The sequence below is a fragment of the Mobula hypostoma genome, unplaced genomic scaffold (assembly GCF_963921235.1).
Source record: "Mobula hypostoma unplaced genomic scaffold, sMobHyp1.1 scaffold_45, whole genome shotgun sequence".
In the NCBI taxonomy this organism is placed as follows: Eukaryota; Metazoa; Chordata; class Chondrichthyes; order Myliobatiformes; family Myliobatidae; genus Mobula; species Mobula hypostoma.
The window spans coordinates 466,035-490,739 of NW_026948238.1; the positions used below are offsets into that span (position 1 = coordinate 466,035).

Consider the following 24,705-nt stretch of genomic DNA (forward strand, 5'->3'; position numbering starts at 1 on the left):
TCCCATGCCAAACACTTGCATGGATTTGGGTGTTGTGTAGCAACCACTTGTTCTAAAGAATATTCCTGTGACTGTCACCTTGTATAATCCGTTCGTGGATTTTGGAAAACGAATCGGTGACCGAAAATCTTCTGTGACTGTTACTTCTTTTTCCCAGCGTGGAACCAGTGAAATTCTTCGTGATTAGTTCCTCGTTGCATTTTAATGTGGATTTTAACTTGCCATCTTGAAACTTTAAGCACTTGTTCCTAAACTGGACAGTGTGGGAGCCACAAACGCATAACACTGTTAACTTCTGTTTCGGTGAGTAGTTTGTTTAATTTTCTATATACTAATAAAGACAGTAGTTTACATTAAAACTGAGTTTGTGGTCTATTACTGCTGGTACATAACACAAGTTTGTTTCTTTCCACAGAGTGGCGGGTTGCTGGACTCTCTGCCTGGGTTGTGACCCCACAGGTCACGTGATCCCGTTCGCCCCTCCCATTCAACCGCAGACGGGCAGCAGCTGCGCGTCTGTTCCCGAGGCCCCGCCCTCCGCATGACGCAACAATCACTCCGCGCCTGCTCACAGTCTCCAGATGGACGGTGTTTGCCTTTCCGCTCGGTGCTGAAGTGAGTCCGTCTGCGGGATCGGCAAAGGTTTATCGCCTCCTGGGTCGGGGCGCCGGGGGTCGGGATCACTGTCTGCGGGCCGAAGATATCACTTTCCCATCGGTGAGTATTGAGACCGATCCCGAGCGGGGAGATCTGATGTTGGCCGTGAGGCCCGAACTCATTTATTTTCCAATTATCTGGGCTTGTCAATAATGTGTCGACTTCACTTAATCTGCACTGAACGATCCAAACCAGGAGATCAGGCTGTCTATTTCCGCAGAATTGAAATGGGAGTCCCGCCAACTGGTCACGTGAGGCTGTTCACCGCAGATCTGCCCCGCCCTCCGCTTTGGTGACGCAGGATCACGTGGTGTGTAAACAAAGTCCCCGGATGGGTTGTGATTTTTCCACCCTGTTGTGTTGGGGGAATCTGATGTTGGCCCTCTGAGTCCCGTTAACTTCCCCCAACTCGCCTCGGTTCCTGAGGCTCCTCGCATTTGTCCTTCAGCTTTATGGCTGTTGTGTTTTCTCCCAGACTGGGGTGGGTGAGAAAGGAGAACGACCCAGGTTATGGGGATCTTTGATTTCACTGTCTGCTTTACAGAGGGATTGGGAACTCTGGGGGGGAGAATGGTTTCTGTGCTGTGCTGATCTGTATCCAAAGGTCTCTGCAGTCCCTCACAGTCATAGGCAGAGTAGTTACCATGCAGGGGCGTGAAGTGTCTGGATCGGAAACTTTCTATGGTGTGTTGATAAAAATTTGGTGAGGGTCAAAGTGTATATGGCAAAGTTCTTGTTGTTTGTTCTAACTTTGTCATTTTATACAGTAGTATGTACTATTAATTCAGTATCTGTGTATTGCTTTAGGACCATCAGTGATTGTCCTTGATCCCTTCTCTCACCTGGTTCCATCTGCTCATCCCTGCCCATCTTGTTCAACCTCGGTCCAGTCTCCTAATCCCCCCCCCCCCACCAGCTTCAGTGATATGCATCAACAATCTGGGTCAACCTCGGTCCACCCTGTATCTCACCACCTCAATGTTATATATCAGCAATCTTTCTTCTGACCCTTCTTTTTATTGTGAAGTGTTCTTTTACACCACCACCTTCTGCAGGCAAGCTAATTCTGAATCCACCTGGATCCCATGCCTTCTGACTTTCTGAATAAGCCTACTGTGTGGAACCTTGTCAAATGCCTTACTAAAATCCATATAGATCACATCCACTGCACTACCCTCATCTATATGCCTGGCCACCACCTCAAAGAACTCTATCAGGCTTGTTAGACACAATCTGCCCTTCACAAAGCTATGCTGACTGTCCTTTATCAGACCATGATTCTCTAAATGCCTATAGATCCTATCTCTAAGAATCTTTTCCAACAGCTTTCCCACCACAGACGTAAAACTCACTGGTCTATAATTACCCGGACTATCCTTACTACATTTTTTGAACAAGGGGACAACATTCGCCTCCCTCCAGTCCACCAGTACCATTCCCGTGGACAACGAGGACATAAAGATCCTAGCCAGAGGCTCCGAAATCTCTTCTCTCGCCTCGTGGAGCAGCCTGGGGAATATTCCATCAGGCCCCGGGGACTTATCTGTCCTAATGCATTTTAACAACTCCAACACCACCTCTCCCTTAATATCAACATGCTCCAGAACATCAACCTCGCACATATTGTCCTCACCATCAAGTTCCCTCTCATTGGTGAATACCGAAGAGAAGTTTTCATTGAGGATCTTGCTGACTTCCACAGCCTCCAGGCACATCTTCCCACCTTTATCTCTAATCAGTCCTACCATCACTCCTGTCATCCTTTTTTTCCTTCACATAATTGAAGAATGCCTTGGGGTTTTCCTTTACTCACCAAGGCCTCATGCCCCCTTCTTGCTCTTCTCAGCCCCTTCTTAAGCTCCTTTCTTGCTTCCCTATATTCCTCAATAGACCCATCTGATCCTTGCTTCCTAAACCTCATGTATGCTGCCTTCTTCCACCTGACTAGATTTTCCACCTTACTTGTCACCCATGGTTCCTTCACCCTACCATTCTTTATCTTCCTCACCAGGACAAATTTATCCCTAACATCCCGCAAGAGATCTCTAAACATCGACCACATGTCCATTGGACATTTCCCTGCAAAAACATCATCCCAATTCACACCCGCAAGTTCTAGCCTTATAGCCTCATAATTTGCCTTTCCCCAATTTAAAAATTTTCCTGTCCTCTCTGATTCTATCCTTTTGCATGATAATGCTAAAGGTCAGGGAGCAGTGGCCACTATCCCCCAGATGCTCACCCGCTGAGTCTGTGTCCTGACTCTGTTCATTACCTAATACTAGATCTAGTATGGCATTCCCCCAGTCGGCCTGTCCACATACTGTGACAGGAATCCATCCTGGACACACTTAACAAACTCTGCCCCATCTAAACCCTTGGAACTAATCAGGTGCCAATCAATATTAGGGAAGTTAAAGTCACCCTTGATAACAACCCTGTTATTTTTGCACCTTTCCAAAATCTGCCTCCCAATCTGTTCCTCTATATCTCTGCTGCTACCAGGGGGCCTATAGAATACCCCCAATAGAGTAACTGCTCCCTTCCTGTTCCTGACTTCCACCCATATTGACTGAAAAGAGGATCCTGCTACATTAGCCACCCTTTCTGTAGCTGTAATAGTATCCCTGACCAGTGATGCCACCCCTCCGCCCCTTTTTCCGTCCTCTGTATCCCTTTTAAAGCACTGAAATCCAGGAATATTGAGAATCCATTCCTGCCCTGGTGCCAGCCAAGTCTCTGTAATGGCCACTACATCATAATTCCATGTCTGTATCCAAGCTCTCAGTTCATCACCTTTGTTCCTGATGCTTCTTGCATTGAGGTACACACATTTCAGCCCTTCTACCTTACTGTCTTTACACCGTTTATTCTGCTTCTCTTTCCTCAAAGCATCTCTGTATGTTAGATCTGGCTTTACTCCATGCACTTCTTCCACTGTTCTATCGCTCTGGGTGCCATCCCCCTGGCAAATTAGTTTAAACCCTCCCGAACCTTGCTAGCAAACCTACCTGCAAGGATATTGCTCCCCCTCGAGTTCAGGTGCAACCCATTCAATCTGTACAGGTCCCACCTTCCCCAGAAGAGATCCCAATGATCTAAAAATCTAAAACGCTGCTCCCTGCACCAACTCCTCCGCCATGCATTCAACTGCCATCTCCTCCAAGTCTTACCATCACTGTCACGTAGCACTGGCAGCAATCCTGAGAACGCCACCCTTGAGGTCCTGTTCTTCAGCCTTCTGCCTAGTTCCTGAAACTCACACTTCAGGACCTCATCCCTCTTCCTGCCTATGTCGTTGGTCCCAACATGTATCACATCTTCTGGTTGCTTTCCCTCTCGTACCAGGATGTTGTGCACCCGGTCAGAGACATCCCGGACCCTGGCATCCGGGAGGCAACAAACTATGTGGGTGCCCTTCTCACGTCCACAGAATCTCCTGCCTGCTCCCCTAACTATAGAGTCTCCAATGACGACAGCTCTCCTCTTCTCCATCCCACCCTTCTGCACCACAGAGTCAGACTCAGTGCCGGAGGCCCTGCCACCGTGGCTCACACCTGGTCAGTCGTCCCCGCCAACAGTATCCAGGATGGTAAACTTATTATTCAGGGGAATGGCTACAGGGGTGCTCTGCACTACCTGTCTGCTCACCTTCGCTCTCCGCCCCCTCTGACTGTCACCCGACCTGCTTCCGACAGCCAAGGTGTGACTACCTCCCTGTAGCTCTCATCTATGACTGCCTCATTCTCCCTTATGAATCAAAGGTCATCCAGCTGCTGCTCCAGATTCCTTACATGGTCTTCCAGATCGCCCAGCCGTATGCACTTCTGGCAGATGTGACTCTGCGGGAGAGGGGAGTTCCCACAAGACTGCCACATCTCACATGAGAGGCACATCACTGTCTCAGGAGACATTGTGAAAACTAACTGCGAGCTTGCTCATCCCCTGACTCTTCTCATTGAAGCCTCTCAAGTCAAAGCCTCAAAGCTCCACTCCTTCACTGGCCCACTCACGCACTGGCCGCTTCGTTTGAGCTATCCCTCCATTTATCTGTTTGAGCTTTTCAAAATGTTTGGTCACCTGACCTCGACTGCCCAATCAGCTGCTTTCTGCTGAGTCTGAGCTCTTCAAATCTTGATTGTCTAATCAACGGCTTTCTGCTGAGTCTCAGCTCTTCAAATCTTGATTGTCTAATCAACGGCTTTCTGCTCATCTATTCAAATCTTGATTGTCTAATCAACGGCTTTCTGCTCATCTATTCAAATCTTGATTGTCTAATCAATGGCTTTCTGCTGAGTCTCAGCTATTCAAATCTTGATTGACTTGATTGCACAGACCAACTGCAAAAACTGCCAGAATCTCTCGAGTCAAAGCCTCAAAGCTGCACTCCTTCACTGGCCCACTCACTCATGGGCCACTTTCCAGGCAGAGTAGTTACCATCCAAAGGCATAAAGTATCTGGATCAGAAACTTTCTATGGTGTGTTGATAAAAATTTGGTGAGGGTCAAAGTATATATGGCACAGTTCTTGTTGTTTGTTCTAAGTTTGTCGTTTTAGAATCTTTTATACAGTAGTATGTACTATTCATTCAGTATCTGTGTATTGTTGGAGGACCATCAGTGATCGTCCTTGATCCCTTCTCTCACCTGGTTCCATCTGCTCATCCCTGCCCATCTTGTTCAACCTCGGTCCAGTCTCCTAACCCACCTCCCCCCCCACCCCACTTCAGTGATATCCATCAACCATATGGGTCAATCTCAGTCCACCCTGTATCCCACCATCTCAATGTTATATATCAGCAATCTTCCTTCTAACCCTTGTTTTTATTGTGAAGTGTTCATTTGCATCTTTGGCCTCGCTGAGTTATTTCCAGAATCAGTTTTTGTTAGCTGGAATGCCTGAGGGTCATCAGGTACCAGTTCTGTTGTGCATTGGTGTGGAGGTGCTAGTTTTTGAACTGTGACTGTCTGACATACTGCAGCATTTTACTGGCAGCAAAGAGTACTGGGAGAGTTGGTGCTTGGGCTATAATCCTGTGATCTACATTCCAGGCATGTGGAACTGTTGGTGTTTTGGCTTTGACTTTGGTTACTGCTTCTACAGATGGGGCTGGATGGTCGTCCTTCTGCAGTGAAGCAGAAATTTTTGAACAGATGGACATTGGTTGTGGAGAAATCCCGCATTGCACTACCCAGTCTGAGATGCGGGGACGATGTGTGAGACTCTCAGGGTCGGTGAGTGGCAGATTCAGCTGTGTGACTCTGTGAGGTTGGGTCCTGGGATATCACAGTTTTTGATCCAGGTAAAATGGACCAGGGGATCGAGCTGCTTGGGCTTATGAGGTGTTGAGCAAGTATTTCTGGTCTGGGATCAGATGTTTGTTTCTGGAGTTCGTTTGGAAGCAATGACTGCTAATCTGAGGAGAGGATGAGTTCCCATTCCATCCACACAGGGAGAGGCAGAGATTAATATAGGCTGTTCCATGTTTGGAAATACCCCTCTCCCCCTCACTGTCACCTATCTGTCACTCGGTGGAAATCAGACAGAATCTCAAGTTTCTGGAGATCTGCACTAAAAACTGAAAATGTTTGAAGTCATTCTGATGAAACATTATTAACCTGAATTGTAAAGTTTATTCCTCTCCTCGCAGCTATTCCTTATCTGCTGAGTGTTTCTGGTAATTCCAGTTTCTTTTTATTACATTCACCCTGGACTGGTTTATATTTCCTGAAATGGACCTGTTTAAACCTGGGAATGGAAATGGCTCATTTTATGATAGTAGAACAGTAAAGAAAGCACAACATTTCCATGTAAATTATCCCGGTAAAAAATTGTCCATTATTCCTGGAAATGTGTTTGCACAGTTGTTGGAAATGTGTTTGCACATTTGTTGCAAACAGGGTTTACAAGAATAATCTCAGGAATGATCGGCTTTATATATAAGGAGCATTAGATGGTTCTGTACCTGTGCTCAGTGGAGTTCAGAGGGACGGTGGGTGTGGTGGAGGGATGTATGGTTAAGTAAACCTACTGAATGCTGAAAAGCATGGATACAGTGGACATGGAGAGGATATATCCATTGGACAGAGAGTCTGATCTGACAGCACAGTCTCCAAATAAATATGCTTCCCTTTAAAACTGAGATGAGAAAATTTTTTGGCCTAAAGATATCTGATCTGTGGAATTAGTTGCTGCAGATGTTGGTTGAGGCTGCCACTTGAGTATATTTATAACAGAGATTAATATATTCATGATTGCTAAGTAGCTTCAGGGTTACAGGAGGAAGGCAGGAATATGGTGTTGGAATAAAACTCAGCCATGGTTGAGTGGTGAGGCAGACCAGATGGATCGAATCACCTAATTCTGTTCCTGTGTCTTATGTCTTACCATGACTGAATGATGGCTCCTTCTTATCCCATATCGTTCTGTGATGTGTGAGGGACAATAAAAGATTGTTCACTGAGCTCATTATATCTGCCTTCAACGATTAAATTTCAGCGAGTTTTGTTCTTAGTAACATTAAGCAGAAATTCTTGGTTCTCCTTTTTATTGTTAATGTGCTTCATTATCTTTCATGTTAAAGTTAGACCTGCGGTGAGAGATTTATTGGAAGAAAAACCCACAACTGGAAGCAAACCACGACTGAAGACGAGGGAACAGCAACAAGTGAACCAGCCCGAGGATTGAGAGCATCAACTGGAGAGAACCCATCTGACTCGGAGAATCCAGTGATTCAGTCAGGAAAAAGTTTGGTGAGTCTCATTTACTCAAACACTGGACCTTGAGACATTACATACCTGTACAAAGGAAGGTAGGAAATAGTTGGAGTGAGACTGAAGAATCAGCTATGCCTCTGTCAGACCCAGTTGCAATTACTCCAGGTCCAGCAGCCCAGCCCTTTAAAACCACTCCCATTCTGTGGAAGTCAAATCCGGATAAAGTCACTCAGAGACCGCTTAAGTACAAACTCTTTATTCCAAGCACCCGGGGCTTACTCAGTTAGTCGCTCAAACAGGAACAGTGTATGACTGTTCGACTGTTCCCGCCCAATCCACTAACTGACTAACAATTCCCCTTGCACCACAGATATATCCGTCCAGATACCCCCCACACAAGACAGGCTGGAGCCAGAGTTATTTACTACACGACAGACCCTAAAGACAAATTACAAATTGTCATAATGGCTTACACACACAGAACAGACTGAAGCTGTCCTATCTCTATGCATGAGTGCACAAGGAGATAAGCATCCTGAAACCCCAGCTAGTGACCCTCAAGAAGACATATGGCTCAGCATGGCTTAGCACATCTGTTGATCATCAGCAGTTTCTTTCAGAAAAACAGGCTGCTATTGTTTAACAAAGTGTTAACCCTTTTACATACTTTATCATTCCCTCCTTTTCATCATTACATGATCAACACAGCGGTAATGTTTTACAGAGAAGGCAACCGAGTACAGCATTGACTTATCAGTTGGTAAAAACAGCATACAACAGTAATTATAACAATGATATGTACAACTATTAGGCCATAATGAAATATCATGCCCCACATATTACCAAACAGGCCTTCGAAGACCACCATTTCGACCCTTCGGTGAACCCATGTAAATCCTGCCCTACTTTCTTGATGCTGTGATTCTCCTTGGCAGTGTGCTCGGAGAGGGATGTAATGTTAGTAGAGTCATCAGGGATATAGGTGCAGCATTCTGTGTCAATAAGAGCACAGGTTCCCCCTTTTTCAGCTGGGATACAATCTAAAGCCATACGATTCTGTGGGATTGTTTGCCGGATTGCAATCATTTCAGTGGATATTTCTGTTACTTGGGCCTCTCTTTCTGTCAGGACCCCTGCAGTATTGTGGCCAGCTCTTCAAGTGCTGTAGCCAAATTGATGATCTCTCGTGAATTCCTGGCTACTCCATAGGAGAGAAAAGCGATCATCCAAAATCGCTCAGTCTCAGTTATTCCTCTCCGCTGCTGGGCACCTGCAAGTATGGCCAGGATGCATGTTTCCCAGTATAGGAAGTTCTGTTTGGTGGGGGCCTGAGATACCGTCCCTCAAAACACTGACCGCCACAGTCATCTCTGACTGGACTACACTTCCTCACCTCTCTTCCCCGGCTGTTATTTGAGAAAGCCCAGGCTGAGAGTTCCTCACTCTGGTTGAGCGGGATTACTGACATTGGAATCATAGTTTTACCATGCTGCAGAATTTCAGCACAAACCCAGCAGGCCCCTAGTTCTACCTGTTTGGCATAGGTGTGACAGAGAGACAGAAAGGTGTTAACATGGGGGCCCCTGGATGCTGGGGTGAGCCTTCTCAAAGACATAAACACGAACACCACTATCAGCCAATACATTTTCCTTTAGTCCGAGAGAGTCCTACTCAGTTCCTTCAGTAACACGTTTGTAGTCTGTTCGATGTATCCACCGAGATTGCTCCTTCAGTTTCACAGCCGTGGGAGTGGTCAGTAACACCTGACATGGTCCTCTGCACTGAGGTCCGAGTTTCCCTTGATCCCAGTTCTTGATTAGGACAAAATTCCCAGTTTTTATGGTGGGATATTCACTCCTCTCTGTGGGGTAGTTCTCTTCCTTGTAAGCCTGCTGTACCTGCGAATGTAATGCTTGGAGAATTTTGGTTAGTTGGCATATATATTTCCCCATTACTAATGGGGTGGCTAGAGGAAGTCAGGAGTCTCCATGTTCCCAGACAGCCCCGTAGTCATGTACAATTCCAAATGCATAACGGGAGTCTGTGTAACGTTCGCACTTTTGTCTGTTGCTAGGATACAGGCACGAGTCAGAGCAAACAGCTCAGCCTAATGGGGGGAGACAGCTGCTTCAAAAGAAGCCTGGTCAGCTATTTCACTGTCTGTCACTATTGCATAGCCAGAATATCCTGCTGGATCCACAAAGGAGCTTGCATCCTCATAAAATATTGCCTCGGGATTGAGGGGGTATTGCGGAGTGGGTGGGAGAGTCTGTCCTTCTTTCATGGTGATCTGGATAGGGGGCAGTTGGTGCGGCCGACTTCATGGCCTGAAATTGCCCTGAGATGGGGTACAACATCTTGGGTTCAGTCAATATTAAAATAGTGCCCTCAGACTCCTTCCAGTATTCGAGTTGGCCCGTGGCCAAGTCTTGCCAGTCTCCCTTGGTGCTGGAGGCTTGTTTTGTCAGGGTGTAGGCAAGGAACCCCAGGCTCTTCCCTCGGCTCTTTGGCTTGAACCCAGGGCAAACCCTAACAGTAGTATGGGGAACCACCAGTCCTGTCTGTTGCCAAAGGAAATCCAGAACTTCGGCCAGTAATGCACTGCCCTCTCTTCCTTTAACCTCTGACTGGGAACTTCTGTCCCTCGAAGGGTGCATAATATTGGCTTCCCTCAGTTGAGCACCCCGTAGGGTCATAGCACAGAGTCACATGGGGATCAACCACTGGCAGAGGGGCTTCAAACGAAGCGGAGTCCAAATTAAGTGCCCACCACTAGGGGGGTCGGTAACTGGGGAAGCTGTCAGTTATTCATTAGTCCCAGGGTGATATGCATAGGATATCCGTGCATAGAATCTCAACTTCCAATGGACAGAGCAAGTCTCTCCCTGCAAGATTACACCCCGACTGGTGGTGAGTGTGAATGAAACCTCACACTGGTTCCCCTGGAAATCCACCTGCAGTGGCTGGGTACGTGAATACGTATGTTCCGTGCCTTCGAACCCAGACAGAGTGATTGTAGTGTATGATAGCTGGAATCCCTTTTCGATACTATTTCCTGATTGAGAGTGGTTGTGGTTGCCCCCATATCAATCAGAAATGAAATTGGAATTCCGGCAACTTGCAATATCACATTGGGCTGTTCCTGAGGGGTGGTACTCACAGTAGGAAGCATCCTTGCTTGTCAATTGCTAAACGGATTGTTGTCTCCACCTGTCCCTTGGTAGGTTTTTGTTCCCATTTCTGATCCCCAGATATAGCCCACTCGCGTCCTTCTTCCTGCTGAACATATTCACCTTTAATATTAGTTCCCTTCGGGTTTGACCGGGATTCAAAAGCCAGGTCCCAATAATATGTCAAAGCTCGTTGCATTCAATTTTGATCATTGTCAGGCCAATCCATATGATTTGTTTCAATCATGTTGGCTAACTTAGTTGGTAAGCATTGGAGCAGTAAAGCATTAAACTGGGGGGGCAGGTTCCCATCATTAAAGGCTTGGTGTCCTGTGAAGGTGCCTTAGCAGCCACAAATTGCTCCCAATAGTCTGGTCCCAATTTCCCCAGGCTGAGGTTTGAATTCTTGTACTTTAGTGGTGTTTACGAGTTGCTGGAGAGCCCTTTCCAAGGCTTGAATAATCCGGTCTGTCTGTTCATTCTCATCATGGTTTCCCGCTTCTAACTCCTGATAGATTTGGTATCTCAATTCTGCCTTACATTTCCGCCCCTCATCAGCTGACAGAATCATGCAGCAGAGACCGAATAAATCTGGCGGAGTCGCATTATACATCTGTGTAGTACTGCGGACATACTGAGCAAACTGTGCTGGTTTTTCTTTTCTATCTGGAGCCTGATTCATGATCATTATCATTTCTTAAGGCTTCCAGGGTGCATACACAGGAATCACTGAGGGCAGTCCCTCCTCCTGCTCATGGATTGGGCAGCATTTGGGTGGGAAATTGTTTTTGCGGAGCCATTTAACTCTGGGGTTTTATTGGATTCTTCCCTCCCTGTCATGGAATAATCCTCGGTATTCCCTTTCTGGATCTCAGGGTATAGGGACCTCCCCTTCCCCGATGACGCTGTTTTACCTGAGTGGCCACCGTACCAGGGTACTGGGAGGATTGGGGTTCTGGAGCACTGGGTATACTTGGCCCCTGGTAAGTATGGGGGGGGGTATGGATCGGTATGCCAGACATGAGTTCGGGATCCCTTGTTTTCCTATCAGATTGAACCTTAGACTGACATTCCTGCCCTTCTCTCCTATGTAGGCCGACCTTGGTTTGCTTACGTTGTTTTTCCTGCTCTCGTTTTCAGTGCCCATTCACCCATTCACACTCCGGTTTTATCATCTCCCAACTTTTGGCGTTCTTTCTGCAGTAGATACCTCTATCCCTTTGTCACATGCATTATTCCTCCAACTTGCTAAAAATAGACACTTCACATCTGCCTTTTCCTTCCATTCCCTTTTCAACAATTTCCTCTTCTTTCCACAATTCTTTTTCCATACCAAATTTACTACTTTTTCTCATGAGGTGATATCCCACCACAGTTTACTTGGCACTCCCTATATTGGGATTCTGTTTGTCACAACAAATGTTAAAGTTGAATCTGAATAAAACTTGGGAGACCAGCTTCTTGTCATCACCACAGTTTATTGCGCATTCTCCTGCAGGAGTTTGAGACCCATTTGCAGACCATGCCAAGAAACGAAGGTTGATTCAGTAAGTGATTTTAACTTTTCATCTATTGACTGGGACTCCCATACTGTAAAAGGACTAGATGGGGTAGAGTTTGTCAAATGTACCCTTAATTAGTACGTAGAATTCCCGATGTAGAAGTGTGCAATTAGCTGTTAGGAAATGATCCAGGTCTGGTGACAGAAATTAGTGATCATAATGCCATGAAATTCAAAGTAAATTTGGAAAAAGAGAGGTCTGGACCACGGATTGAGATTCTAAATTGGAGAAAGGTCAATTTTGATGGTATCAGAAAGGATCTGACAAGTGTGGTTTGGGACAGGCTGTTTACTGGCAAAGGAGTACTTGGTAAGTGAGAGGCCTTCAGAAGAGAAATTTTGAGTATGTAGAGTTTGTGTGTGCCTGCCAAAATAAAGGTTGAAAGGTAACTGGTGCAGGGAACCTTGGTTTTCCAGAAATATTGAGGTCCTGCATATTTTGTTCTTCTAAATGCCTCAGACTGTTGGGTGCTACAAAGACTCATTAATGACTACAATATCATAATTCCATCCCCTGAACTCAACTGACTTATTTTTAGTCGTCTTCTGTTGGTTTCTAAAAGCTTCCCAATAGTTTTTGCTCATCATTTTCCCTCTCTTTCGCTTTTATGTTGACTTTGGCTTCTCATTTCAGCCATGGTTGTGTCCTCCTACCTGTCCAATGTTTCCACTTCTTTGGGATGTATCGATCTCTCGGCTCCCAAATTGCTCCCAGAAACTACAGCCATTGCTGCTTCCTTGTCACTCCTACCTTTTCCCTTCCAAACAAGTTTGGCCAGCTTCTTTGTCATGGAAACATGGAGAAGTTCAGTATGGAAACAGGCTATTTGGCCCATCTAGTCAATGCCGTAAAAACATTTAAGCTGTCTAATGGAACTCCCTGCACCGGGACCATTGCCCTCCATACCCCTATCATCCGGGCTCCCATCCAACCTTCTTTTGAAAGGTGAAACTACTGAACTCATATTCACCACTTGTGCTGGCATCTCATTCCACACTCTCATGACCATTTCAGTAAAGAGGTTTTCCAAATGTTTCTGTTTAATTTTCACCTTCCCACTTCCCCATGAATCTGGTTGTCATCCCACCCAACCTCAGTGGAAAAAGCTGCTTGCATTTACCCTATCTATACCCTCATAATTGTGTATACTTCTAACAAATCCTCAAAGCCACGTATAATTTCCTTATTTATGTTTAGAGCCTTTTTCAGGTGTATAAGATGATGAGGGGCATTGATCGTGTGAATAGCCAGAGGGTTTTTTTCCCAGGGCTGAAATGGCTAACACGAGGGGGCAGAGTTTTAAGGTGCTTGGAAATAGATGTCAGGGGATGTCAGGGTTAAGTTTTTTACACAGAGAGTGGTGGGTGCGTGGAATGCACTGCTGGCTATTTGTGTGAGAGTGTTTCAGTTACTGTGGGGCCAGGAACCCATGCAGCTCAGTGGGAACAGGGAATAATACAAATGGAGAGAGTCAAACTGAGCCAGGTCACAGATAGGAGATGGCAGAAATGCCCCATTCTTATAGAGACAGGAAGAGCATCAGAGAATTTGATGGTCATTCCAGAAACCAGCACTGTACCCAGTTAGAAGATGATATCTTTCTCCAACTTGGGTTGAACTTCACTGTAACAATGTGATTCCAGATCACACCTTGACAACTCAAGTGATCTCATCTGAAATATTGTCCTACCCCACTGATGGATTTTGTAAATCTTTTTTACAGGTTAAAAATGACAAGGAATTTGTCTACGGGAACCTCGAACACAACACGCCAGTTTTGCTGTCTCTGTCCAGATATTTAAGAAGTGGAGCAAGGGATTCACTCGATCATCCTTCCTGCTCAGACTGTGGGGAGGGATTCACTCGGTCATCTCAACTAAAGGTACATCAGCAAGTTCACTTTGGGACAAGGCCATTCACCTGTTCTGTGTGAGAAGGGATTCAGTCAGTCTTCCTACCTGTGGACTCACCAGTCAGTTCATACTGGGCAGAGGCTGGTTTTCTGCTGAATTTGTGGTGAAGGATTCACTCGGTCATCTGACCTAATGGCTCACCAGCGAGTTCACACCGGAGAGAGGCCATTCACCTGCTCAGGCTGTGGGAAAGGATTCACTCGGTCATCTCAACTTAAGGTACATCAGCGAGTTCACACTGGGGAGAGGCCATTCATCTGCTCAGTGTGTGGGAAGGGATTCACTCTGTCATCTTACCTACTGGCACATCAGTCAGTTCACACTGGAGAGAGGCCATTCACCTGCTCAGACTGTGGGAAAGGATTCAGAAAGTCGTCTAATCTGAAAGATCATCAGAGAATTCACACTGGGGAGAGGCCATTCACCTGCTCAGACTGTGGGAAGGGATTCATTCAGTCATCTAAACTGAAGGAACATCAGAGAGTTCACACTGGAGAGAGGCCCTTTACCTGCTCAGACTGTGGGAAGGGATTCACTTGCTCATCCCAACTGAAGGTACATCAGAGAGTTCACACTGGAGAGAGGCCGTTCACCTGCTCAGTTTGTGGGAAAGGATTCACTCAGTCATCCGGGCTGCAAGCACACCGGTCAGGTCACACTGGGGAGAGGCCATTCATCTGCTCAGACTGTGGGAAAGGATTCATTCAGTCATCCCACCTACAAGCACACCGGTCAGTTCACACTAGGGTGTGGCCATTAACCTGCTCAGACTGTGGGAAAGGATTCACTTCATCATCTCAACTTAAGATGCATCAGCAAGTTCACACTGGGAAGAGTCCGTTCACCTGCTCAGACTGTGGGAAGGGATTCACTTGCTCATCCCACCTACAAGCACACCGGTCAGTTCACACTGGGGAGCAGCCATTCACCTGCTCAGACTGCGGAAAGGGATTCACTCGGTCATCTAATCTGAAGGAACATCAGCGAGTTCACACTGGGGAAAGGCCGTTCACCTGCTCAGACTGTGGGAAGGGATTCACTCGGTCATCCCACCTACTGGTACACCAGTCAGTTCACACTGCGGAGAGGCCATTCACCTGCTCAGACTGCGGGAAGGGATTCACTCAGTCATCCGACCTACTGGTACACCAGCGAGTTCACACTGGGGAAAGGCCGTTCACCTGCTCAGTGTGTGGGAAGGGATTCACTCAGTCATCTAACCTTGTGACACACTACCGGGTTCATACTGGGAGAAACTTTCAATGAGCTGCATGCTGGACATTTGTCCATCACCGTTGCTGAATGCTATTTCGAGAGTGTCTGATGGTGCTGAACTCTGCAATTATTGCTGCTGCTCACCACTCCCAGTTCTGCACCCTGGTCACTGGGCATGGGAGGAGTTTCTTCTGCTGCATATTCACCTTTAATGGGACTGGAGTTTAATATTCTGCATCTGAGACAAATAAATCAGTTCAGTTTTAAACTCTGTCTACGGTACTTAGTGAATTTATACCACAACTAGTGTACAGTAGAGAGAGTCAACTCAGGCTGGCTGGACCCTGCCAGTGATTCAGTTCCACAACAGTGCTTTTAAAATCCTCCCCTGTTGTTCCCCTGTCGCTCTCCCTGTGGTGATGGGTTCCAAACGGTCACCACTCTGTGGGTGAAGAGGTTCCCCTTGAACTTTCTGCCGACTGAAGAAGTCGAGGAGAAGGGAATGAGCAGTGGGGCGTGGCAACAAATGACAGAGAAGCAACATTTGGAAGCTGATTGACAGAGAAAATCTTTTGCTTGTCCACCTGATGACACAAACAATACCTGTGCACCACTGGTCGAGGAACATGTGTGTGTTGGGGATGGTTTTATCTATTGAGGGAGTTGTTCCTGCTTGTTTATCCTGTAATATTATATCTGGTTATTATGGATTGTCCTGTCTGAAATAATGTATTCATTATCAAATAATTTGTAAGATTTTGACTATAAAACTGGATCAGGCTTGAATTTATGGTGCCTTTATGAAGTGATGGAGGGCATTCATGAGTTTGTATTTTAAAGTAAGATTTTGGTGAATTATATTTGCCACTTGATTGTACCTTTGTAAGTAATCACATTGAGTTAAACTGCTGAAGGATCCTGAAATGTGTTGGCTTGTGTCTGGTTTCTCTTGGCATTTTCTGCACTTACTGCCTTATTTGTTTGTATTTCATGTGTTTTTGATTTTTTTTTTCCTTTTTTTTTAACTATCCTGTCCAGTATATCTGCAAGGAACCCCTCTGTTTCTGGGAAGAGGTCTCCAACTGTCAGTCAGGTGCTCGATGCTTCCTTGTCACCATCTCGTCTGCTCAGATCACTGGGATGTCTCCCATGGGGGGGGGGGGGTCATACTCATTCAACTGGTTAACGTTCTCTTCCATAGTGATGATTTTCCTCCCGCAAACATACCCACAGACTTGGCCCCCACTGCCATCTGTGTCAGAGAATTCCAGATTCACAGCTCTCTGACTAAATAAAATCCTCCTTAACTACTGTAAAAGGTTGCTCCTCAGTTTTGTGCCCTCTGTTATGGCTACACCCACCATACGAAAAGTCCTTTCCTCATCCACCCTATCCAGACCTTTCCACATTCGGTGGGTTTCAGTGAGATTTACCACCCCCCCCCACCCGCATTTATTAAATATAAGTCAGTGCAGGAGTACAGGCCTAAGGCTGGCAAATGCTTCTCATATCTTCACCCCTTCATTCCTGGAATCACCTTCTTGAACATCCTCTGGACTCTCTCCAATGAAAACACACCTTTTCTGAGATATGGGTCCCAACTACTCTAAGTGCGGCCTAAGTAATGTCTTATAAAGTATCAGCATTATCTCCCTTTAAATTCTACTTCACTTTAAGTGCCAGCATTACATTTGCCGCCTTTACCACAGACTCGACCTGTAAATTAACCTTCTGGGAGTCTTGCCCAAGGGCTCATATTTCCTTCTGTACTTCTATTGTTTGAATCTTCTCCCAATCAGATCATAGTTCACTATTGTTCCTTTTGCCAAAATGCATTATCGTACATTTCCTAATATTGTATTCCATCTGCCACCTTTTTGCCCAATCTTCAAATTTGTCTGTGTCCTTCTGCAATCGCATTGCTTCCTCAGCAGTACCTCTGCCTTCACCTATCTCTGTATCATCCGCAGAAAGCCAAAAAGCCATCAGTTCCATTATCCGAGTCACTGACAAACAATGTGAAAAGTAGCGGACCGAATACTGACCCCTGAAGACCAGTTGTCACTGCGACCCAACCAGAAAAGGCCCCTTTTTATTCCCACTCGCTGCCTCTTGGCTGTCAGCCATTTCTCTATCCATGCCAGTATTTCTTCTGATTATTATCCTGTTAAGCAGTCTCATGTGTGACACCTATCAGATGCCTTCTGAAAATCCAAGTAAACAATATACACTGCCTCTCATTTGTCCATCCTGGTTATTACTTCCTCAAAGAATTCTTAACAGATTTGTCTGGCAAGATTTTCCTGTATAAAAGCTATGCTGGCTTTGACTTATTTTATTATTAGTCTCCTAGTACCCCAAAACCTCATCTGTTATAATAGACCCAAACACTTTCCCAGCCACTGAGGTTAGGCTAACTGGACTATAATTTGCTTTATTTTGCCTTCCTCCCTTTTCAAAGAGTGAATGGACATTTGCAATCTTCCTGTCTTCCGGGACGATGCCAGAATCAAGTGATTCTTGACAGGTCATGACCAATGCATCTGTTATCTCTTCAGCAACCTCTCTCAGGACTCTGGGATGTAGTCCATCTGGTCCAGGTGACTTATCCACTTCAAGAACCTGAGTTTGGCTAGCACATTTTCCTTTGTAATAGCAATGGCACTCACTCCTGCTCCCTGACACTCATGGATCTCAGGCACACTGCCAGTGTCTTCCAACAGTGAAGATGGATGCAAAGTACCTATCAAGTTCATCTACCATCTCTTCCCCATTCTACCCCATTAGCATCATTTTCCAATGGTCCAATATAAACTCTTCTCCCTTTCGCAATTTTATAATGGTTTATAGTATTGTTACGTACCCCGTAACTGGGTTGCCAAACCAGCAGAAATGGATCACTCAGTTGGAGTCTGGAGTACTAGAACTAAGAAAGTTTTATTAAAGAAACAAGCAACACAGTAATCGAAAGGATAATAAATGCAACAATTCAACAATGGTAACCACACATGTGCACAGAATTAAGATAACAGCATCAATCAAGCTCTATCGTTGTCTAGGGGTAAATGACCAATTTCAAAATGACTCAAAGTTCAGTTCGCAGTAATCGTTGCCATGGCGATGGACAAGGTGGGGGAAGAGAGACAGAGAAAACAACTCATCATTCAGCACAGCTTCACTCACAGACCAGCGATATGGCTCACAAACAGCATTTGGGCGGGTCCTTGGTGATGTCACCTGAGGTCACCGACTGTGACCCCTCCTCCAGATGCGGTCGATCCTCTGCAGTGAACCCGGCACCCAGGCAAGGGCGGACACACACCGGGTTCCCGCTGATCGTACCTTTCCACCCTGTGCGTTGTCCGGTTCTTCTCACCACTCGTGAGAGGCGCACCGCTTCCAGGGTCTCGTTACCTCGGGTGGCGTGTGTGTCTGTCTTAGCGAACCTGTCCCTTTTTATCCCCCTGCTGGGGTATCGCCTGTCCATCACTTCAAACAGTTCAGGGTTCAAAGGGGGGAGCCGCTCCAGACAGCTCTTCCTCCCACATCCCTTCATTACACATCTCCAGACGCTGCTCCATTGTTCCTTATCTCTCCTTCCCCTGAGGGCAGGTGGCAGACCAACTGCTGATGCCACTGATGCTAGCCCAGGCCAGCAAACATCTTAATTTTATGTGTATTCTCGTAACAGTATTGTCTAGTTTGCTATCATATTTCATCTTACCCCTTCATATAGCTTCTTTTAGTTGCCTGTTGTTGGATTTTAAAAGCTGCCCAATTATCTAACTTCCTAATCACTTTCCCTATATGCATTTTCCTTAGCTTTTAAACAGTCCTTAACTTCCTTTGTCAGCCACGGTAGCCTCGCCCTGCTGTTTGAGAACTACTTCTGCAGGACATATCTATCCTGTACATGATGAACTATTCCCAGAAACGTCAGCCATTTCTGCTCTGGCATCATCTACCTGGAGAATCAACTCTCTCATGCCTCTGTAATTCCCTTTATTCCTTTGCGATACTATGCATGTGACCTCTGCTTCTCCCTCACAATTTGTAGTAGGAATTCAATCATATTATGATCCCTGCCTTCTAATGGTTCCTTTACATTAACCTCCCTAATAAGATCTGGGTTATTACATGATACCCAATTTAAGATAGCAGTTCCCCGAGTAGGCTCAAATATCAGCTGCTTTAAAAAAGCCATTTCGTAAGCATTCAATACATTCCCTCTCTTGCGATCTGACTTTCCCAATTCTCCTGCAGATTGAAGACACCCACTACAATTGTGTCATTAGATTTATGACATAAATGCCAAACATTCAGGAGTATCTGGGGCAGAAGTGAGGATATATGCTTTTACCAAGGAAAGAAGGTGTTTTGGAAACCGAAAGGCCTGAAGGTACATAAGACTCCTGGACCAGAACGTGAACACCCCGGTGTTCAGAAAGAGGTAGCTGAAGAGATTGTGAAGGCATTAGAGTCATAGAATACCACAACACGGGAAAGTGCCATTTGGGCAATCTAGTCTGTGCCAAAGCATTAATCTGCCGAGTTACAACAACTTTCACCTAGACCATAGCTCAACATATCCTCCTCATCCATGGACCTATGTAAACTTCTCTTAAAGGTTGAAATTGTCCCTGTTACTTGCCCTGGCAGCTCGTTGTACACTCTCCCTGCCTCTGAATGAAAAAGTTCGCCCTTAGTTTTCTCTTGAAGTAATGAGTAATGATCTATCAAGAATCACTCGATTTTGGAACGGATCCGGTGGACTAGAAGGTTGCAAATGGCACTCCACTCTTTAAGAAGAGAGGGAGGCAAAAGAAAGGAAAGTATAGGACAGTTAGTCTGACCTCAGTGGTCAGGGAGATGTTATAGTGTATTAAGGGTGAGTTTTTTTGGGTACTGTAATTGGGGACAGATGATGAAGTCGGCCAAAGTCAGCAGGATTCCTTTAGAGGAAATCGTGTCTGACAAATCTCTTGGAATACTTTGAGGAAATAACAGGCAAGATAGATAAAGCAGAGGATGTTATTTGCTTGGATTTTCAGATCTTTAACAAGGTACCCCATGCAATGCTTACTGAGAAAATAAGAAGGCATCGGATCCAAGAGGACATTGCTTTGTGGATCCAGAATTGGCTTGTCCACAAAAGACAATGAGTGGTTGTAGATGGGTCATATTCTGCATGGAGGTCGGTGACCAGTGGTGTGACTCAGGGATCTGTTCTGGGACCCCGACTCTTTGTGATTTGAATAAATGAACTGGATGAGGAAGTGGAGGGATGGGTTCATAAATTTGCTGATGACACAAAGGTTGGGGGCGTTGTGTTGTCAGAGGTTATAGCGGGATATTGATAGGATGCGAAACTGGGCTGAGATTTGGCAAAATGGAGTTCAACCCAGATAAATGTGAGGTGGTTCATTTTGTTAGGTCAAATATGATGGCAGAATATAGCATTAATGGTAAGACTCTTGGCAGTGTGGAGAACCAGAGGGATTTTGGGCTCCGAGTCCACAGGACACTCAAAGCTGCTACACAGGTTGACTCTGTGGTTAAGAAGGCGTACGGTGCTTTGGCCTTCCATGGGATTGAGTTTAAGAGCCGAGAGGTAATGTTGCAGCTACGTAGGACCCTGGTCAGATATTCCTTGGAGTAATTTGCTACTCAACCTCGTAAAAAAAATGCTGAAGAAACGCCACATGGTGAACAATCACCAAAAAAAAAAAAATCGGTGCAAAAAGCTTGTCATGACGGCGCCCCGATGTCTCCAGCAGGAACTAAGGGTATTTCTTCTTCTTCTTCTTCTTCTTATTTTTCTTTTTCTTCTTCTTTTTCTTAGTAATACAAGAGAATTCTTCAGTGAAGCAGAAGATGCGTAAGCAAATGCAATGGGACAGTTACTGGCTTCCAAAAACTGCTAGATAATTAGGTTGCCATAAAGATTTGGTATCGTGCAATAACAGGGACTGAGATTCTGCAGAAACAAGCGCTGAAATGTTGCTGTTTCTCTGGAGTGGTGAAAGCTGCTGGACTTACACTGGACTTCCTCAGATATCAGTAGCATTTACAATTTTTATAATCATTAATGAAGAGCGGGAAAACTTTGGGAGAACATAACTGTGATATAGTGGAAGGTTAATGGGAAATATAGCTTGAAATTAAATACTGAAGATTACGACTCCCAGTAGTAAAACATGGCTCTTGCACGACACTCTCGCACTGACTACACGTGTCTCCAAGTAGGCACAGATACTGACCTTTGGCATCTCTTGGCCCCCACAGACACCACAACTCCTCCTCTAACCTCTTCCAATGATCCAGTGCCCTCTGTACAAGCTGTACCCACATCTCGCCACAAGCATCCACCAGTGACCATTTCCCCTCACCTTGCCTGCTCATTAAACACACCCTTTCTCTACTACCTCCCAATAAACACATGTCTCTCCAAATAACCAGTCCGAATGAGCCCAGTCCTCCTACACAGAAACCCACTGAGTCCATTCCATCAGCACAGGCCCTTCACATTGAATTTACACACATTCAAAATCAACAGATCAGCTCACCGAACCCTGCTTCTGAATCTTCCTCTTCACCATCGACATCTGGCAATGGCTCTGATCCTTCCCATCAGCTTGTGCTAGTCGATGTTCTACCCTCACACTAATGGGCAGGCTGAGAGAATGGACCAGGACCTGGAGCGAGCCCTTCTCTGCCTTCTGTCCAGTAATCTGTCCTCTTGGAGTAACCAATTAATCTGCGCGGAGTTCGCCCACAATACCCTTCGCATTCATCACTGGGTACGACCCCATTCGAATGTCAAATTGAGTTTCTGCCCGCTGTGTCTCCTGATCAGGAATTAGATGTCGGGGTCCCCTCCACCAAGTAACTTGTTCAAAGGTTTCTCAAGGGTAAAAGACTCTGAAGGAAAGTTCAACTGGGCAGCAGACCAAGGCCAACAGATGGGTGGTTTGGCCACTCTTTCAATATTAAGAAGCGGATGTTCATTCAACTTAAGATCGTCGGCTCAAACTGGAATCACAGAAACTAGTCCCTTGCTTTATCAGTCTCTTTAGTCATGAGGAAAACTCCCGGCAATATACACATTACATCTTCCTCGTTCTCTAAGAATTCATCCTACCTTACATGTATCGGAATTTAAATATTTACATTGTCCCTACTTGGCCCCGCATCGGAAGCCACACGTGCCTCCCCCTCCCCTCACCACCAAGAATCATCAGCGGTGAGTCAGTCTGCACAGTCCATGGACTGCTTCATTCATGGAAATTAAAGGGACAACTACAACACTTGGTCATTTGGGAGGGATATGGTCCGGAAGATCCAGGGATGGTTTGGATTCTGTCCTTAATTTAGAATTCCAAAGGACATTCTGGACAGTACTGGGCCGTCAGGTGCTGGCCATAGTGGGAAGGGATCTGTCGCAACCTCGGGTCGGCGGTGCTGGATTCTCAGGTCTCTGCGTGGCCTTTTTTTTTGCTCTTTTTTTGTCTGTTGTCTCAGTTTTATTGATTATAGTTATAATGTATTGTTGTGCTTCTGTTTTTTTATATGTTAGTGTCTTCTATAGTTTTCCATCCTGTTGCAGTTTTCCTTGGATACTTATAATTAATTATCTTTGAGACTTTGCAGGAATCCAATTTAAGTACTCTTGGACTTTTGTCTCTCATCAGATTGGTTACATGTAAACTTTTCCCGAGTCTGGGCACAGATTCCTTCGTGCCCTGGAGTATATCTAAAGGGGCAGTGTTAATCCCTCGGGGCTCTGTTGGCCTGATCCTTGCCCAGTGAATTTCTGCCAGTTATTCCGAGTAATCCAGTATCCTGTAAGTTCAACCGTTCTGTTTGTTTTTTTTGTCTGTCTCTCTTTTGTTAATACATTTCCTAGTTTGTTTGATGATCGATGCAGTATGAAAACATCCTTCATTTTGTCCAAAACTCCAGCAGCTTCGCACTGGGAATCTGCCGTTCACCTGCTCCATGTGCGTGAAGAGACTCATTCAGTTAACCCACCTTGTGATGCTCCAGTGAGTTCACAATAACTAGAGGCCACATTTCTCTTGAGAGTGAGCGGAGAGTTTTACTCAATCATCCCAGCTGCAGCAACTGCAATTCACATCAGGGAGGAAGTTCAAATCAGCTCTGTGTTAAATGTCTAACTATCATGGTGACTGAAGGCAGCAGCAGTTTCATGAGGGACTGTTACTGTCAGATTCTGCAGTTCTTGCGGCTGCTCATCGCACCCAGGACTGAACCCTAGTCACTGAGCATTGGAGGAGTTCGTTCTGCTGATGTTTAATATTGTGGATCTGTGAAAGATAAATCAGTTCTGTATCAAATCCTGTGTCTCAGGTACTTACTGTCTCTATCACACTCACAATGTAAACTAGAGAGACCACTTGGCCCATCTGTTCCCTGCCCATGTTTCTGTTCCATATCAGTATATCAAAATCCAACCCTGCCGCTCCGCTGTCACTCTCCCTGTGATGACAGGTTGCAACTAGTCACCACTCCGTAGGATAGGAGATTACCCTTGAATTTCATAGAATCAGAAATCTACAGCACGTTACAGGCCCTTCGGCCCACAGTGTTGTGCCGACCATGTAACTCACCTAGAAACTGCCTAGAATTACCCTACCGCATAACCCTCTATATTCCTAATCTCCATGTACTATCTAACATCTATGTAATATCTAAGAGTCTCTTAAAATACCCTATCGTATCCACCTCTACCACTGACGCTGGCAGTGCATTCCACACACACACCACTCTTTATTTAAAACCTTAGCTCTGACATCTCCTCTGTACCTACTTCCAAGCAGCTTAAACCTATGCCCCCTCGTGTTAGCCGTTTCAGCCCTGGGAAAAAGCCTCTGGCTATACACATGACCAATTTCTCTCATCATTCTATACATCTGCATGAATTTCCTGCATGCTTCTCTCCAGGCTGAATAAGACGATGGTTTTGTGGTTTTGACATCCTTCAGGGCTTTGAATGAAGTTGGTTAAACTCCTTCTTCCCAGCTCTTTTCAACGTTTTGTGTCATTTTCACTCATTTCAAAAGACGGTGCCTCGGACAGCTGGGTTGTTGCAATGTGCCTCTAAAGTCTGACAGCGGACTGGCGAGTAAATCTTCGGTGGAGCAGAGTCAGAAACCAAAGAGTTATCAGCCTGAGTCAGGGCTTTGGGGCTCCAGAAAGAGATGGAACCTAGAGTTTACAAGGAGGAAGAGGAATCAGACCGGCAGGATGTGGCTACAAATGAAAGATCAGAAACATTTTGAAACAGATCGATTGGAAAAAAGGGTGGTTATTTTCTGCAAATTACTCGTGGAAATCAACAAACCAGGCAACAAATGTGGAGAGGAATAAATAGACAACATTTAGGCCGAGCCCCTGTGTACTCCTCTGCTAGGTTGTTGCCTGAACTGCAGAGTTCCTCCAGCATTTTGT

The 24,705-nt window shown here is 45.6% G+C and overlaps 1 protein-coding gene across 5 annotated transcripts; it reads left to right on the forward strand.

The window, feature by feature from the left end:
* The first annotated feature begins 276 nt into the window (after nt 1-276).
* Nucleotides 277-17,455, forward strand: LOC134342123 (zinc finger protein 235-like). 5 transcript variants are annotated; one of them, XM_063040076.1, is made up of 4 exons: nt 277-717; nt 5,762-5,892; nt 7,242-7,410; nt 13,830-17,455. In XM_063040076.1, the coding sequence occupies exon 4, from the start codon at nt 14,152-14,154 to the stop codon at nt 15,283-15,285; it is 1,134 nt and encodes a 377-aa protein (XP_062896146.1). In that variant the 5' UTR covers nt 277-717; nt 5,762-5,892; nt 7,242-7,410; nt 13,830-14,151; the 3' UTR covers nt 15,286-17,455. The 5 variants fall into 5 exon arrangements, with proteins under 5 accessions (XP_062896146.1, XP_062896148.1, XP_062896147.1 ...); XM_063040078.1 differs by having other exon boundaries at nt 7,246-7,410; XM_063040077.1 differs by lacking the exon at nt 5,762-5,892 and adding an exon at nt 12,043-12,091.
* Nucleotides 17,456-24,705: the final 7,250 nt, after the last annotated feature.

What these genes read in the sequence shown, in the direction of transcription:
- LOC134342123 (XM_063040076.1), top strand. Translation starts at nt 14,152, where the DNA reads ATGGCTCACCAGCGAGTTCACACCGGAGAGAGGCCATTCACCTGCTCA.